The sequence below is a fragment of the Podarcis vaucheri genome, assembly GCF_965113315.1.
Source record: "Podarcis vaucheri genome assembly, chromosome: 4".
Lineage (NCBI taxonomy): Eukaryota > Metazoa > Chordata > Lepidosauria > Squamata > Lacertidae > Podarcis > Podarcis vaucheri.
Genome location: NC_138762.1, coordinates 83132100 through 83149417, shown reverse-complemented (window position 1 = coordinate 83149417; position 17318 = coordinate 83132100). Strand labels below are relative to the sequence as shown.

Genomic DNA, 17318 nt, shown 5'->3' with positions numbered 1-17318 from the left:
CCAAAGCAACTACTCTATTCCGAAATTTAAAATGGGAAGCGTAATGCTGGCGGTCAACAAAAGAGGTTTAAAGACTCTCTCAAGGCAAATCTTTAAAAATGTAGTATAAACATTGACAACTGGGAAACACTGACCTGTGAACGCTCCAGTTGGAGACACTCAATCTCAGGACGAAAGGGGGAAATGTGAACGTTTGGCAAACCCTCACCGTGATCAACTCCTACCCAGAAACCTATGTCCTCACTGTGGAAGGACATGTGGATCCAGAATTGGCCTCCACAGTCACTTATGGACTCACTGTTAAGATCGTGTTCATGGAAGACAATCTTACTCGGCTATGAGTGATCGCTGAAGAAGAAGATTATTTCCCTACTGGTTGCAAGGATTATATTTATGCCTTCACTGTTGACTGTATTTATAGGCCATGATCAAAGGTTCAGGAATGAAGCACCATCAATAATTGCTTTATACAAAAGTGGCCAATGTATGTATTTATTATTTCCATTTATGAGTCAACTAATAAAAATATTCTCTAAGTAGCCTGTAGCAGCAATATAAGCAGCATTTCAAATATAACCTGCAGCAATTCAATAATAAAACAATAAACTGGTAAAACAACCCTGCAATAAATCCAGCCATAAAATCCAATTCAGCATAAAACAAGCACCAATCGACCCCAAGCAACCTGCACAATGTTTACAAAGTTCTGGAAGAAGTTGCAGAGGGCTATGTTTTGTTTTCTATAGTCCGACAAAGCAACACCTGCTACATGCATGATTTATTAAAATATATTAATATTGTATACTTGTACTTTTGCATGATTGTTCATAAATGTAAAAATATTTAAACTTTATTCATAGCATTAACTTGAACTGAATTCTATTTTTATATACCTTGAATTCTCCAGGTAGAACAAGAAGAGGGGAAACCCATTATGCTTCAAAATAAGTTACGCAAACAATCCTAATGATGTGTACATGAGTAAAACGTTCCCCAAGGCTGCAATCTCATACCTACTTATCTGGGACTTGCTTCTAAGTAGACACATACAGGATTGCACTATGATTTTCCTAGAACTAAGTGTATAATGCACTTGGATATGAAAATACATTCTGCCATCTCAATGTATTTGCTGCTTAAGAACTTGATTCTTTGCCCATGCTGTGCTCTAGGAATTTTGTTCAATGTTCACTATGTTTAATGAGAAACCTTAACACTTCCATGACTTTGGATGAAGGCATTAAAGTTCAAGCGTGTAAATCAAATCAGCCCTCATTTCTCAACATTTGCATCTCCCTCACAGGCTATACCAATTTGGCCCGTTCTTGCTTTTGATCCGGTTTGAGCCTCGTCTACATTTGATTTATTTTATCTATTTTTTATTAAATTTCTATACTGCCTTTTATCCAAGCATCATAGGACACTTTACAATATCAAAACACAAAAACACGTAACATACTAACAAAAACAATATGCATACACACCCATGCACACACCCACACAGATTAAAAGGCCATAGTTTTTTTATTTGCCCAACAGCTTGGGAGAAGAAGAATGCTTTTGCCTGTCCGATAAAGATCTGTAACAAAGGCACCAGGCAAACCTCTCTGGGGAGAGCATTCCGCAAGTGGGGAACCACTGCAAAAAAGGCCTAGTCTTGTTCTCCGCCTCCCCCCCCCCAACCATTGTTTACTGGAGTATACTGGAGTAGCAGGAAGAAACACCCCGGTTTGTTCCAAGGTTTTCCAAGCACTGGATGATTACTAAACCCTCAGAAAACATCAGAGAGGATTGGGACACTCAACCTGCCCTGCTTCCTCCTTGGAGGAGTCGAGAGATAGAAACAGTGCGCTTTTGACTGCCAGTACTGTTGTATTTGAGCAGGGGGAGCCTTTTAAGGGGAAATTATGGCACTGTCTCTATCATGGAGCAACGTTTCACCACTGATAAATTCAATAGGAGGCTGGTGGCGAGGTTGGCTCCAGCTTTCAGCCAAGTGGACTCAAACATGCCTAATTCTGTGCTGGATTCTAGGCCTAAAACTATGTCTGCAATACTTCTGAAACACATGTGTTCAAATACTTGGCTTCACTAAAATGTTTTTTTTACGCATGCATGCTGGCATGAACTTTATTAGTTGACCCAGTTCTCATTTAGCAACAACCTGAAGCTTGCTTTATGCATAACTACCAACTTAAGAAACACTCAAAGATATCCCCTGAAGACAAGAAGGTTTGAGCTCCAATTTATTCCATCTTCCATGAAAACAAGGGATGTCTGGTATGGTGTCTGGTATGTCTCCAAACCTGTCTAAGTAACTTTTCCAGTGAGGTATATAGTAATGGATGACTTAAAAAATCAAAATGAATATATGAATACCATGTTTTGTAAATATGTAAAATTCCCACTTGTTTACAAGGACATGGAAATTATAAATGAAAAATTGTAAAGCAAAAGGGTTCATTCCAGGTTGTTAAAAGATAGCACCCATCAACTCAAGTCAAGAGCCATGGGCATTCTAGTAAATTACACAACTATAATCTTAATTGTCAGGTAATTGGCCTAGGGCTTCACCTTTGCAAAATTCTCAAGAGCATAGCATGAAATTGTCCAACTGTAATTAAAACTTTGCAAAGTTAGAATCAGCAACATGTGCCCTTAAATCAGCACCCAGGCCAGATCTAAACAGACACATAAAATTGGCACATTCTACTGTACAGTCGTACCACCGTTTACGTAATCCTCTGGTTATGTAAACTTCGGGATGTGTGCGCAGCAAACCTGGAAGTATTTTACTGGGTTTCGCCCCATGCGCATGCACAGAAGCAGTCTGCGCATGTGCAGAAGCAGTCCTCAGGTTGCAGAAACCTTGGGATCCGACCGGACCTCCAGAACAGACCTAATCACAACTGGAGGTACCACTGCATGAACAACCATAAACATACTTACGCCATTACCACGAGCTATCAAAATAATTCCACTTCCAATACCAATGCAAAAATATTTAACAATCTTAGATGTGATTTTTAATTTTAATTCTAAACCAACCAGTCATGCCAGTACATCAGGTAAATCCAAGTAAGTTCAGGATAAATTATATGTTAATCTGATTTATAAAATTAAAAACTTGGGTTCATACTCAGCAATTCATAGCATCTTTCTAACTGGAGAGAACTGTGAGCTATGACTGCAAAAATACTCTTCTAGTACATAGAAACTGATGCAGTACAGTACCATATTTTGCTTGGGTTGCTTGCCACATAGATAGGAAAGATTTAAAAACTGCACACTGGAAAAAGAAATGTGAATAAGTAGCTCTCTATAGCATATTGATAAAATGTAAGAACTGTGTAGTATTAAGAGCCTTTGCCAATTATCCTTGCCAATATCATTCTAGGCATACATTTTAATGTTCAGACAGGACATCAGCAATGCTATAGTTTCTGCTTTCTAATATACTAACCAATTGTTATCTGAGGCTGCTTTAGTAGGAAGTAAATACATGACAGAATACAAATGCTACAGGAGATGGTGTGCATAGCAAGCATCATTGATTTTGTCATCAAGTACAAATTGTAAACTGGAAGAAGTGCTCTCTTTTCTAAAATGGAAACGAACAGTTTTAACAGCTTTGCTGCTTAGATGCATGCCGGCCGACTTAATTCAATATTCTTGCCTCTTTTAATGCACAGTGAAAAGTAGCCCACAACAGACCAAACAATTAAATAAGACATAATATGGGCTGTAAGTAAGGTTCCAGTTTATGTAAGGCCTACCTACAGCTGAATCATAACAAAATGTACCCTTAACCGTCACTTAAACCGAAAGAAACATATCTACATCATACCAGAGGTCTTATTTGTGGATAAAAGCACAGATATAGAGTGTCAAATGTGTGTTCAGTAAAACGGTATTCTAATATATCTGTTACATTACTCTCAAACAGTACTACAAGCCTTGGTCCATTTCCCCCCCTAAAAGCAAACATTTCAGACTGCAAAAGCATTAAAACTTCATAGTTACATATTTGAACACAGTTAGCATACTGTAGTATGTGCTTTCCAATATTCAAGTCACAATATCCACCGTTCATACTATATATGCATCAAATGTATCAAACATTAAAGTGCTCGGTTATTACATTTATCGAAATAGGTGATTTGTTATGACTAAACCTAAGGCTCTGAGAACACCGTTACATTGCATTGCTTATGACATCAAGCACCATGGACAGGACTGAAAGTCTGCAGGACCATGGAGAGCGCCAAGGATTCGCAGCTCTATGTACTGCAGTTCCATCACATAAAACTGCCTTGCAGACTTTATTCCCGAACAAAATAAAATGTCTGCTGTTAAGAAGCAGACTCTGAATATTTCCAGCCCACAAAGCAGTTTCTCCTTTCACTTTAACAATAGGCAGCAATTTGTTTTTGTCACACAAGTAAGCATTCAAACTCTTAAAGATACTATTTAAGGACTTGCAGACCTGAACTGATGCTTGCATCCCAGCAGCTCTTAGATCACCACTGCTCTGCTTACAAATAAAGGTAATATATTCAATGTGAACTTTAAAAATTATCTGCTGGGGGGTTTACTTCTTATATCCTGTTTCCGTGACAAGCAAATCCTTTCAACAAGCGTTGCTTTCCTTTAAATAAAAAGTAAGTTGGCCAATACTCATTACATCTACAACGTTTAGATTTTCTTTGGGTGGTCTAAGATTACATCAGGGTGATAAGCCCTCAATAAAACACTGCAGTTCCACTACACAAGATAATATATTACTATCCCAAACACAATTCTTGGAAGTAGCTTCTACTGAAATCAACAAGATACATCAATACCTAAATCAGGGCCTTGCATATGTGTTTGTTTTTTTAACTGCTTCTAGCCCTTGGTTGTTGTTTTTAAAGCACCAAACAACAGTTCATGTACAAAGTTGACAGCTACTATCCAGAACCTATTATCCAGAACCTCTGAAGCTAGACCCCATTGATTTCTGTGGAACTTATTCCCACAGCAGTGTGCACTGAACTGAGACCTTAGAAACATGTCACTACAGCAAGAGCAGCACTTTTCTTAAAGGACAAGGTGCCTGAGGTTAAGGCAAAATGGGAAATCAGAATTATGTACAAAGAGCAAAGAGGCAGTCACTAAGACTCTGCCATCACTACTTTTTCCCACACACACAGTTCGCTGCAGACTCTGCTTGCGACTCCCATAAACCCAGGGCATATTCCAACTCCAGGGATTCGGCAGAGCAGACTTGAAACAGAGACATTTACACACAGAGAGAGAAGAAGATCCACCTGGGATCACTTCCTTTCCTCTAAGACTCAATTACCAGACTCCTAGGACACCCCAGGAAAATTACCAGGCTTTTGATTCCCTGAGTTCAACAGCATGCAAAGCTTTCGCAGCAAATGTCCTACACAACGCTGTCCCTCCAGGGACACACAAGAAAGTTCTTGACCAGTCCAGGAGCTGTTCTTGGTCGTCCAACCGGTTAGCCAGAAGCTGGGGAAGGGCAATAAACAGATGCCCAAGGTATTTGGCATTGTTCCCCTTAAACGAAAGACAAACCACCAAGCTCCAGAGAAGCAGCGCCTCCTCAGAAGTTCAGGACCCAACTCCATCCATCCCAACAGCAGCCCTGATCCAGCAACTCGGAAGTTAATGCCCCCACCCTCCCCTGCGAAGAAAGCAGACCTTCGCACCTCCACGCGAATGACGCTTTTTCAGTTCCGGGAAACAAGCGAGATCCCCTGATCACTTAAGGGCCAGGGAAACCCCCGCTGGCGACCACGTCTCGGCCTCCCCTCCCCCTCCCACGCACCCCCCCCCCACACACACCCGCCGCCTCCGCGCAGCAGCAGCAGCAGCAGCCCACGCGCTCCCGGGTCCTGCTCATTGGCACGCAGCGCCTCTTCCCCTGCCAAGCCGCATTCCAGCCCCTGGCAGTCAGAGCGGGGCCAGCGCGAGTCAGGAGCCCATCGCACACGATCAGGACCGGGGGGAGAGAGGGAGGGAGGGAGGAGAGGGAGCGAGAAGCAGCCAGAACCTCAGCGTCGCCCAAGAGACCAACAGTGAATCCGAGGGATTGAAGGGGTGGGAGAAAGACATTGCCAAAGTGGTGGGGGTTATAATAAAAAAACAAAACCACCTACACTCTTACCTTACAATCCTCCGGGCCGGATTTCACCGAGTACTCCTCCGCCTGCAAGTATTTTTGCAGCACGAGCTCGAACTCTCGGTAGCGGTCCTGCGCTTGCTGGTCGTAGTTCTGGTAAGCCAGGACGCAGCGGCGGCAAGAGCCGAGCCAATCCTCCTCCTCCTCCTCCTCCCCGCGGCGCCCTTCGCCCTCCAACTCCTCGTCCTCGTCCCCCTCGCCTAGGTCCAGAGTGCAGTTGAGAGTGTCCGGGCGGGCAAGCCCGGCGAAGAGCTCGCGCAGCGTGTAGGAACTACAAAAGGGAAGGTAGAGCTCCGCCTGGGCCGAGGCTCCGGGCAGCTGCAGGCGGCGGCACGCAGCCTCGGCGTCGCCCAGCAGGCTGAAGCACTGGCCGCCGCCGCCGCCGCCCTCCGCCTCCGCCGCGCCGTCCATGCCGCCCTCCCTGCCCGCTCCCGCCCGCTCTGGGTCCCGGTGGCGCCCGGCCGCGACCTGCCTGGCCTCAACGCAGAGCCACAGGTGGTCGGAGAGCAGCACGGTGAAGAAGAGCAGCGAGGCCAGCGACAGGCGCCATTTCTGCGCCCGCTCCGAGTCGGCGAAGGGCTTGTCGGGCTCCCGCGGGCCGAAGCACACGCCCGAGCCGGCTCCTCCCGGGGGGCGGCTGCTCATATTTCGGGAGCGCGCAGCCCCGGCCGGCTCCACGGCGAGGGGGGCTCCGCAGCCGGGCTCGGCGGCCCCACGGGCATGGACACGGCGCGGCGGGGCGCCAGGCTCCCCCCTCAGAGAAGGGCGACGACGACGGCGGCGGCGGCGGCGCTAATGGGGGTGGCGGGGACGGTGGTGGTGGTGCTGCTCCTGCGCGCTGGGCTGGGCTGGGCTGGGCTGGGCCGGTCGCCGTCCCCTGCCTCCCTCACGTTCCCTGTCACCCGGGCATGGTCAGAGCGCGGGCCCCCATTTTGGCGCCAACTCGGCCAGCCCACCGCTTCCCGCCCTTCGCCTCATGGCGCGCTGCTCCGCCGCCGCCGCCGCCGCCCTGGAGAGCCAGCCGGGGGACCCCGCGAGCCGGGCCCCCGCTAGCCCCAGACGAGACCCTCCTGCTCCTCCTCCTGGCGAGAGGCTGGCTGCGGCGCGTCGCCTGGCCCGAGCTGCTGAGGAGACGCCGGAGGAGCGGCGGCCGGGCGAAGGCTGCTGCTGCTGCTGCTGTGGCTCTTGCTGCGGCTGCTCTTGCTAGGACTGCTGGTGCCACTGCGCTGCGGCTTCTGCTGCTGCTGCTGCTGCTGCCGCCGCCGCCGCCGATGCTGCTGCTGCTGCTGTTGCTTCTGCTGAGGCTCCCGCCGGGCACGACCCCCCCTGGCTGGCGGCGCGGATTTGGCTGCCTCCTGCTGCCCGGGGGCCACCCTCATCTTGGGGCCCTGCGCTAAGTTGCCGCCATCTTCGTCCGGGAGAAGCACTTTTTTGGGGGGAGCGCACGGCCCTTTGCGTCATCTCCTCCTGCGCCGCCAGCCTGGCGCATTGGCAGCGGCGGCGTGCTCTGCCTTCCCTCAACTGGGGGTTGGGGGGGGAGAGAGAGCGAGCGAGCCGAGGGAGGGAGGAGGGAGGAGAGGTGGGGGGGGAATCGCCTGCCGCGCTCTCCCCGCTCTGAGGACCCCCCAATCACCGGCATTCTGGCGCGAGGGGGCGGGGGCAACCTCCTCCTCGTGGAGCCGAGGAAGGGGAAGGAATGGATCGCGGGAAGCCGCCGGCGGTGAGTTCGCCTTCGCTGCTTTGCCGGGCTCCAGGCGGGGGGGGGGTCTCGCTTGCTGCTGCTCCCCGCCCCCTGTCATTGGAGCCCCTCGCCCCGCTGCGCCCTAGAGTCAGTGGCGTAGCGTGGGGGGTGCAGGGGGGGCCGGCCGCAACATCTGGGGGTTAGGGTTAGGGGGCGCAAATCCACGGGTTAGGGGGCGCAAATTACTTGCCTTGCCCCGGGTGCTGACAACCCACGCTACGCCACTGCCCTAGAGAGCGGCCAGGTGTCACCTCGCAGCCGAGCGACTCCGCACCTCAGCCCGGGCTGCTCCATGCCCGGTGCGAGCGCAGCTGGCGACTTCGGAGCCCCGGGCCGGAGAGGGGCGCGTTGCACCCCGTCGCGGGGGACTTTGTCCTGGCTTGTGGTGGAAGGGGAGGCCTCCCGATCTGAGGAGCGGGTGGGGGGCGAGGAGAAGGAGGGGGAAGAGAGGTTTCCCTCAAAATTGCCCTCCCCCGTGCTTTCCTCTCACGGTGGGGGGGGGAGGCGAGGGACACTTGTCTCTCGCCTCCCCACTTCTTGCCAGATGGTTAAACAGAGCTGCCACCCTCTCTGTGTATAGGGAGTTTGGAGACCTTTCTTATTCCCAGACACACATTTTAAAAAATAATGATAATATTTTTTATTAAATATTTTCTTTGTTTACAAGACTACCTGCATTGTCTCTATTTTCAGGTTGCAAAGTCTTTTTCCAAAAACCAGTCACATACAATGTGATACACAATAAGGCTGGGGAAGAAGAAAAAGTGGGGAGGAGGAAGGGAGGGCCTCCGCCACCACTTCCTTTGCCTGACTGCAGGGAAGTCAACACCTAGGGCAGGCATAGGCAAACTTGGCCCTCCAGATATTTTGGGACTACAACTCCCATCATCCCTAGCTAACAGGACCAGTGGTCAGGGATGATGGGAATTGTAGTCCCAAAACATCTGGAGGGCTGAGTTTGCCTACGCCTAACCTGGGGGCTGAGGTTCCCCCAAAATATTTGAGGGGTTCACCCTCCAAAAGTTAATGGGCATTGCCATTCACATGGTGTGTGTGTGCCGTGTCTTGTGGTCGATTAAGCTGGGCATGGCTTAAGTGGGCTCCCCCAATTCAAGTTGGCACCCCTGCCTGACCATATTTTTTGAACATATTCCCAACATTTTCCTCATGATGCCTGAGAAAGAAAGGGAGGTGAGAGAGACTCTCAATCTGGCCAGATTTTATTCCTGCCTAAATTGTAAATTCTTGCCTAAAAAATAATGATCTGCGCCTTTTGAGATCTTAAGTATCTTGCTTTGAGACCAAGGGGGCTGGTGCTTTTTATCGTATTGCAATGTAATCCTGATTTAACCAGCAAACCTGAGAATTTTATAGTATGATTCATATATATAAAACATTTATTCAAAATTTACAATACAGCTTTGTCCACTGCCATAATATCACAGAAGGATCTCTCCAATCCTCAATCCCACATCACTGTCATGTTGTCTTGCCAAATATCCTCAGTAAGAACCCAGCTACCAATCTGGTTGGCTGGCCATTTTCAATCAATCAATATTGATTGAAAATAGCCTGGTTCTGAATATATGCCTCTTATAATCCATTTGGGAAGTCAGTGGGAACGGTGCCTACTGGTGGTTCCATGTCAGGGGTGCCAACTTGAATAAAATATTGGAGAGGGTTCTGGTAAGCCCTCCCCCATATAATCCATCACACCACACACACCATTTGAATGACAATGCCCTTCAACTTTGGGGGGGCAGCGCCCTCAAATATTTTATTGGGGGCACCAAAGGGACCCTGGCCCCTAAGTGTTGGTTCCTGTATTCCATGTGCAAAGCATGTGAGTCTGAGTCACTTTGCAGAGTTCCCACACAAGCATGTCATATGCCCAACAGCTTCTGACATTAGTCTGGACACTCTCCATCAACACATTATGGTTCCTGTCCATGTTCCGCAACCACTAATATATATATTCATAACCTGACATTTGGCAGGTAACTGCAAGCAGCTCAATCTTATGCATGCTTACCCAGAAGGAAGTGTCAATGTGTACAATAGGATGTAACACAGAGTAGGTGTGCATCAGATTGCAAGCATAAATCATTGCAGTGTCACAAAACTAGAGATTATATCTGCAATATTTATTTATTTTAAAATGGCAGCTTTTGTCATATCCAGTTGCTCTTTGCTTTCTGCGTTGCTTACTAAAATGTGATGTCTTTATGGCTATCCAAACGCATAAAATGTTTAGTGTTTTAACATCAAAGAAATGGAACCTGACCAAACCCATTTATATGCATGGGCAAGCCTCAGAAGTCACATCTATTGAGTTCAATGTGGCTTACTCTCGGGTAGGTATGCATAGAATTGCAGCCTATTGTTATCAACTTGCAAACACAGCTTATGCATCCTATCCTTCTCAGATGAAACACAAGGTATTTTTAATATTGCAAGAATTTCGATCTTTTCACCCCTGTCGTCACATTTCATATGCTAAATTATGCTACTGAGCAATTTCTCCCCCCACAAAAACCTACATAGCCACGTTGACCTGATCTTATTTCAATCCCTTACTTCAAACCTTCTATGGCGTGTCATTAAGTTATTGCCTAGCAGATGGGAAGCATAATACATTCATTAGCATCCATATGTCACAGAAGTTGTGCATAAATTTTTATTTTGATAGACTAATTGAAAGGTAGAGAAATTCATTTTAATATTATGGGAGAAGTCATGAGATACTCACCACTTAAATAGCGTGACATGCCTCAGTTTAGAATCTGGACGTTTCTCATTATCAAGGTTAAAAACTGCAAATACAGGCATCTGCTCCACACTTCCTTGTAGAATTTCTGCACCGGAAGGGTGCTATATGCATTTTTAGTAAAACTAGAGTCTCAAAACTGACTATCTTCCAGGTGTCACAATGTCAGGGAATGGGAAACAAAATAGTTTCAAGATCGGATTTTCTTTCCATTTACTCGTACATATCTAAGAAGTCTTGCACGTTTTTTACAGGTGTGGGTGTGTTAAGATGCACTCACAGTTCCCGAATGCAGCAAAAACATCTTAATGCAGTGTTCAGTTAGCACCAAACAAGGACACTTCCAGATGATTTGTTTACTGAACACCCATCCTGATTTGTTTGCAGGGAGCTTAGATGATGTATCATCAAAGCAACAGTTGCCCTACACTTTGCAGTGCATTTTCCTCATTGCAAAAAGTCTGATAATTTTGGGGAGTGACCTCCCAATCAGCTGTAAACAAGCAACCTGAATTTGTCAGTATAAGATTGAATCCAACTCCCAAAATAGTGACAGTCTGGAGGCACACCAAGATATATTGCAGGACTTCCATGCAGATGTGTTGTTTTATTTTTGTTTTATTAACAGGCACCCATGGTGAGCTATGAATTTTGCTGGAGCTGCAAGGCAGGAAGGTGCTTAACCCTTCTCCTATCAAAGCTACCTCCCACAAACTGCTTTATTCCCGAAGGGAGACAGTATGACCTTCTGCCATGGATAAGAAAGGATGGTTGTCACTGGAGAAAACGGCCCAGAGGGAAAGGGCTAAACACACACACCTGACCTGCACTCCTGTCACCTTCCCAAGGTCTGTGTTTCAGAACGAAATAAATCCACAAAGGTCAAACTACTGGTTAGGCTGCCTAGAATTGGGGGAGCTGAGTATGTTCAGCCTGGAAAAGAAGAGATAGGATAGCCATCTTCAAATATCTCAAGGGCTGTCATGTAGAAGATGGACCAAGCTTGTTTTCTGCTGCTCCAGAGGGTAGGACTCAAACCAATGGATTAAAGTTACAAGGAAGGAGATTCCAACTCAGGAAGAACTTTCTGACAGAGGTATTTGACAGTGGAACTCTCTTTCCTTGGAGGTTTTTCAACAGAGTTTGCATGGCCATCTGTCATGGATGCTTCATCTGGGATTCCTGCAATCCAGGGAACTGCACTAGATGACCATCAGGGTTCCTTGCAACTCGACAGTTCTTTGATTCTATTAACATGCATAGAATATATTCCCTTCTGACCATCAGATATGGAGGAAGAACAGTAGAAGTGGCCTGAAGGATCAGATCAAAGGTTCACCTCGTCTAGCATCCTGGATCCTAAGATGCCCAGCCTGACACTTGCCTGGAAGCCCGTCAACAAGACCTGAAGGCAAGAGCCTCCACTATAGCTGATCCGCAGCAAATGACATTCAGAGGGATACCACTACTGAAACTGGAGATCATCATAATATCTTGCATGCATTTATTTAACCTCTTCTTAAAGGCATCTGAGCTACTGGCCATCACAACTTTTGGGTGAATTCCATAAATTAATTATGTATTGTCTGAATTATCCCCCCCTTTTTTTGCCTGGCCTGAGCCTCCTGCCAATCAATATAATTAGATGGCTCCAAGTGTTAGTATTATGAGGAAGGGAGAGAAAACCCTGTCTCCATCCATGTCTCTCTTTAAGACCATCCCCCCCTTTCCTATACATTGGGTTAGCCAAAATCAGCTTGCTGGTAGCTGTCATCCACCTGGCAGCTCTTAGGCTATTAAATGTGAAGTATATCGTGAGGTTAGGATGTTGTTTGGCTTTCTATGGAGGGGAAGTTAAAGTTAATAATTCCCATTGTAACAGAGGGATGTGGAAGATATGGCAAGTGTTGCTTAAGTTTGAACCATAACAAATATGCAGAGAGCAAAGTCAGGTGATAATTGATCAGACACGCATCCATATGTGGTAGACTTACCTCTACATTGTTAGCTGACTCTGACTTTTAACCTGAACCTTGATTTAGATATTCTCACATGGTGTGATTTTCACAGACGTATAGCAAAGGTAGGCAATGTGGTGCCCTCCACTTGTTTCTGGACTTCAGCTACCATCATCCCTGGCTATTGGCCATGATAACTGACGCTGATGGGAGTTCTAGTCCAACAACTCCTAGACAGCATCACATTGGTTACCCTTAACCAAGGGTTTTTTTCCCAGCCAGAAACTGGAAGTCAGCCTCCAACTTAACTCTGGATCAACAGTTTCAGAAAATGTTAACAGAACAGTTGAAAGCAAAAGGGAACAGTGTAGACTATGATTATTTTGTTGAATAATTGGGTTTTTGGTTCCATATGTTTTCAGCAGTTAAAGTTCCAAAGCTGCTTCAGTGGCACACAGACAATTCTTAAGGAGGTTATAGATTAAGCTACATTCATATACTGCGAACATTCAGATATGTAGCGAATATGCATCCGCTTTTAATTTTGACAGTGAAAACAACAGACCCTCAAGGAAGGAGGAGGGGGAAAGGTTTGTTCTTTGATTCATTATGTGTTTACTTGAAAATCAATAAATGAATACATTTTAAATCTAGTACCCCAAAAGCTGATAGTTCTTGTAATCTGTGCTTTCCTCTACCACCTGATTCTGGTCCTGAACTGCATGCCAGGCAAAGCTCTATGTTGCTGTAGAGTTTCCTCTCCTATAAATATCTCGAAAGTCCCTCTGCTCCTTTCCACAGCAAACATGTTCTAATGAGGGTATCGCTGATTTCTGACTGCAGCAGGCAAGCAAGCAGATTCTACTACATGGAAACTGCTGCAGCTCAGGTATCTGATGCCCTCTAGTGTTAGGCCTTGGAACTCAAGAGTCCTCAACAATATGGGACATCTGGGAGGTGGGGAGGCATGTTTCACTGCTACTGCTCCAGGGGCAATGCTCGGAGCATGGTGGGAATCAAACAGAGAGTTTGGCGGTGGAGTATGATTCCACAGGATCCTGTGCCCTCTTGTTTCCTTGGTATACATGACCCCCAAACAAAACAAAAAGACCCTAAAACTATACAGGCTCTGTAGCTAGCACAGTTAATTTCCTTCCAGTGGCTGCAATGGAAAAGGGAAGAAGCAGAAGAACAAAGCAGCCATCAGTTGTTCCATTTTCTGTATGAACTGCTGTGAGGCAGCAGGTAGCGGTTCTGCCAAGTTCTCCCCCTTGGTAGATCGGACTGCTCTGTAAATGTACAATGACTGCTGTATGGCACCCTTGAAAAGGATATGCTACAGTACTACGCATTATCTGACAGCCTTCCCAACTTTCCAGATGTTTAGGACCACGCCTCCAATGCTGGCTGATGCTTTGATTTGATTTAATATCTGCATTCTGGTTTTCCAACAACAAATGTTGAGCACAAAATGGCTCAGCATAATCACAATATCATTGTGCAAAACACTTGGAGGGCACCAAGCCGAGGAAGACTGACCCAACAGCTGCTGACTTGTTGACCTTTCAGGAGTTTTTCCTATTTACTTTTACATTTGGCCATCAGAATTCCAGAGGTTCCTATTTTTCTAATTTAAATAATGTTGGCAAGGCCAGTTATCAACACTGCTTTTCGGTTTCAGAGATTGTTGCTTGTTTCTGCTATTGCAATATGATGTTCCTTATTAGGTGTATTTTATTACTCTTTGCTCGACGAATCTTGGCAAGACTAAGGGACTCCCGCAAGTCTTCCCTCCATAGCAGACAGGGTCAACAGATGTTCCACAGTCTGATGCCAGTGGCCTTCTTCATTGTAAGATAACTCTGACACGCAGCGTTTTCAGCAGAGAACCAGGCAATTAAAAAGCTGCTGTGCATTTAATTCTGTGGCTCACCGTGCACAATATGGCTGATTTATTGAACACTTTGTCTTAGTGCAAAAGCTAACAGGATGAAATGTGCATAGCACCTTGGTTCAATGCCACATCTGCCCTCATCTTATTCTGAAAGATCTGTGCCCATGGACGGTCTGGGAATCAGCATGTTTTTACATGAGTAGAATGTGTCCTTTTATTTAAAATGCATCTCTGGGTTATTTATGGGGCATAGGAATTCGTTCATATTTTTTTTTTCCAAAATATAGTCCGGCCCACCACATGGCCTGAGGGACGGTGGACCGGCCCATGGCTGAAAAAGCTTGCTGAGCCCTGATCTGTGCAGTCACTAGATACACGAAACATGGCAAATCATTTAACTGAGTGCAGTTTCAAATTCAGCCATCCAAACGCAGCCCTTCTTTAATACCTACCACTATGCAGAAAATCTAAAAGATTGAAGGAGTTTTCCCATGTCTTGCTTCCTGCTTAGAAATTTGTGCATGGAACTGAGAGCACAAAGGCACTCCCTTAGAACCACCAGCACAAGGTTCCTGCAACTAATTTATTAATATTAGCAACAGGAAAGAGTTACAAAAGTTTTAGCTATATGTACTCCTAAATAACTCATTCCTAGGGTTCTGCATTAATCAGATTATTTCCCACATTGCTTCGGTGTCACTTCATACGATTTTATCAACACCACAATCTCACCAACTAAGCTATCTGTGCAGTTTGCATTTCCACAGGACTACCACCATATTCTCCTGCTAACCTAGCAGTTCGAAAACACGTCAAAGTGCAAGTAGATAAATAGGTACCTCTCCGGCGGGAAGGCAAAGGGCGTTTCCTTGCGCTGCTCTGTTTTGCCAGAAGCGGCTTTGTCATGCTGGCCACATGACCCGGAAGCTGTACGCCGGCTCCCTCGGCCAATAAAGCGAGATGAGCACCGCAACCCCAGAGTCGGCTACAACTGGACCTAATGGTCGGGGGGTCCCTTTACCTTTACCTTTACTACCGTATTCATTGAGGACAGAACCCATAATGAAGTCCTGTTAACTACGGTAATATCTAATTCCGTCAGACCTAAGAACATAAGAATGCTAAATTTTATCCTCTTTCTGTGCTTTTTTTTTTTTAAGGAATAAGGTGTTCTTTCCATTTGCAGTTTGTTAATGAAGAACAAGACCCAAACATACCTGCTGAGAATTCCCCCATGAACAGCAGTATTATGATGCAATCCATTGACTCCACCGCAATCCTGCTGCCTATTCTGTACCCTCATCATCTCCTGAATTCGAAAGATAATGCTGCTGCTTTGTTTTCTCACAACAGAGCCTTTGCAAAAGGATGGGTGTGAGCGTGTGCCAGCACTTGGCAGCCAAACGCTTTGGATATTTCCTCGTGTCCTTGATTGCTTGTACTAATCATAACAAGGCAGAGTCCTCGAAACCCAAGGATTATCAGCAGTGCATGGCACAAAGCTTCTTCGTTCAGCATACTCTCCCAAGGACCTGGAATGGCCTAGTTTGACCACACTGTGGACTGCTAACAAGAGATAATTCCCAGCGAATGGCAGAGTCACTGCGAAGTGGCTGTGCACCTCTTCCCTTTGATAGGTTGTGTTTGAAAAGAAATATATCAATGGAACTAGTGGGTGTGTGGATCTGTGCCTATACTGGGGATGATTCTCAACTTTCAAAGAAATCCTACACGGTAAGAGAGAATGTGATCCCACCAGCTGTTTTTGTGCATGGCAAGTAATATCTGTGCTGAATACCCCACATACATTCTGTATTCCCCTTCATATTCGCTCCATAATTCAACACTGCTTAGTTTATTAATTACTTTGTGAATTCATTACTTTATTGGTTGTTGTGTTCTAATAATATTGCTGTCTGGAGGGCCACTGCTCCTTGGCTGGTCCTGCCCCTACAGTACACTGAATTCGGGGTCCCTGTGTTGGCTACTACTGCCAGCAACAGCTGTTACACAGCCCATGGCTTCAGTAGTTGCAGCAGGGGCTCCCTCTGCTGGTGGGGCCAAGCAGATGCACACCTCTTCCCAATCCTTTTTTTAAAATCATTTTTATTTGATTTTACAATTCCACATTATAAAGATTTTTTTTTAAAGATACATATCCCTATACAGAAATTCCTCTGAATCTCATGACTTGCCCCTCCCCCCTCCCTGGAGTCCTATTTCAAACATCTTCTTCGAACTCTAACTGTTGTATCAATCCATATTTTCCATGGTAATTGTTACACTACAAGTGAAATCAAAATCCTGCCAATGTTTCCATCTGCTTACAGTGGTCTCTGAAATAACTTATAAATTTCCCCCATTCTTTTGTAAATATTTTGTCCTCTTGGTTCCTGAGTTTCCTAGCACCTCTGCCCAATCTTAACCTCCTCCAGGATCACAGTCAAGGGTTAGCTTCACTCCCTAAATCTGTAACCAAGCCTCAGCCCAAGTCAATAAAACAACTCGTTGTTTTCTTGTTTACTTTTTCTCCACTTCCCTTCCTCTGTTGTTTCAGATTGCAGAACTCCTCAAGGCAGTCATCTCTTGTTACAGACTGGGTGGGTGCTGAGGTGTGGTGGGAGGCACCAGCCAGGGAACCCCCGGGGGGGGAGAAGAAGAAGAAGAAGAAGAAGAAGAAGAAGAAGAAGAAGAAGAAGAGGAGGAGGAGGAGTAGTAGTAGTAGTAGTAGTAGTAGTTTGGATTTGGTATCCCGCCCTTCACTCCCT

At 46.0% G+C, this 17318-nt stretch overlaps 1 protein-coding gene across 1 annotated transcript in view; it reads right to left on the bottom strand.

The window, feature by feature from the left end:
* The window catches only part of NALF1 (NALCN channel auxiliary factor 1), a 330804-nt gene extending 323917 nt beyond the window's left edge, over nt 1-6887 (bottom strand). The window contains exon 1 of the mRNA XM_082218810.1: nt 6176-6887. Coding sequence (XP_082074936.1) covers nt 6176-6835 — 660 coding nt within the window. The 5' untranslated portion in view covers nt 6836-6887. The remainder of the gene's footprint in view (nt 1-6175) is intronic.
* Nucleotides 6888-17318: the final 10431 nt, after the last annotated feature.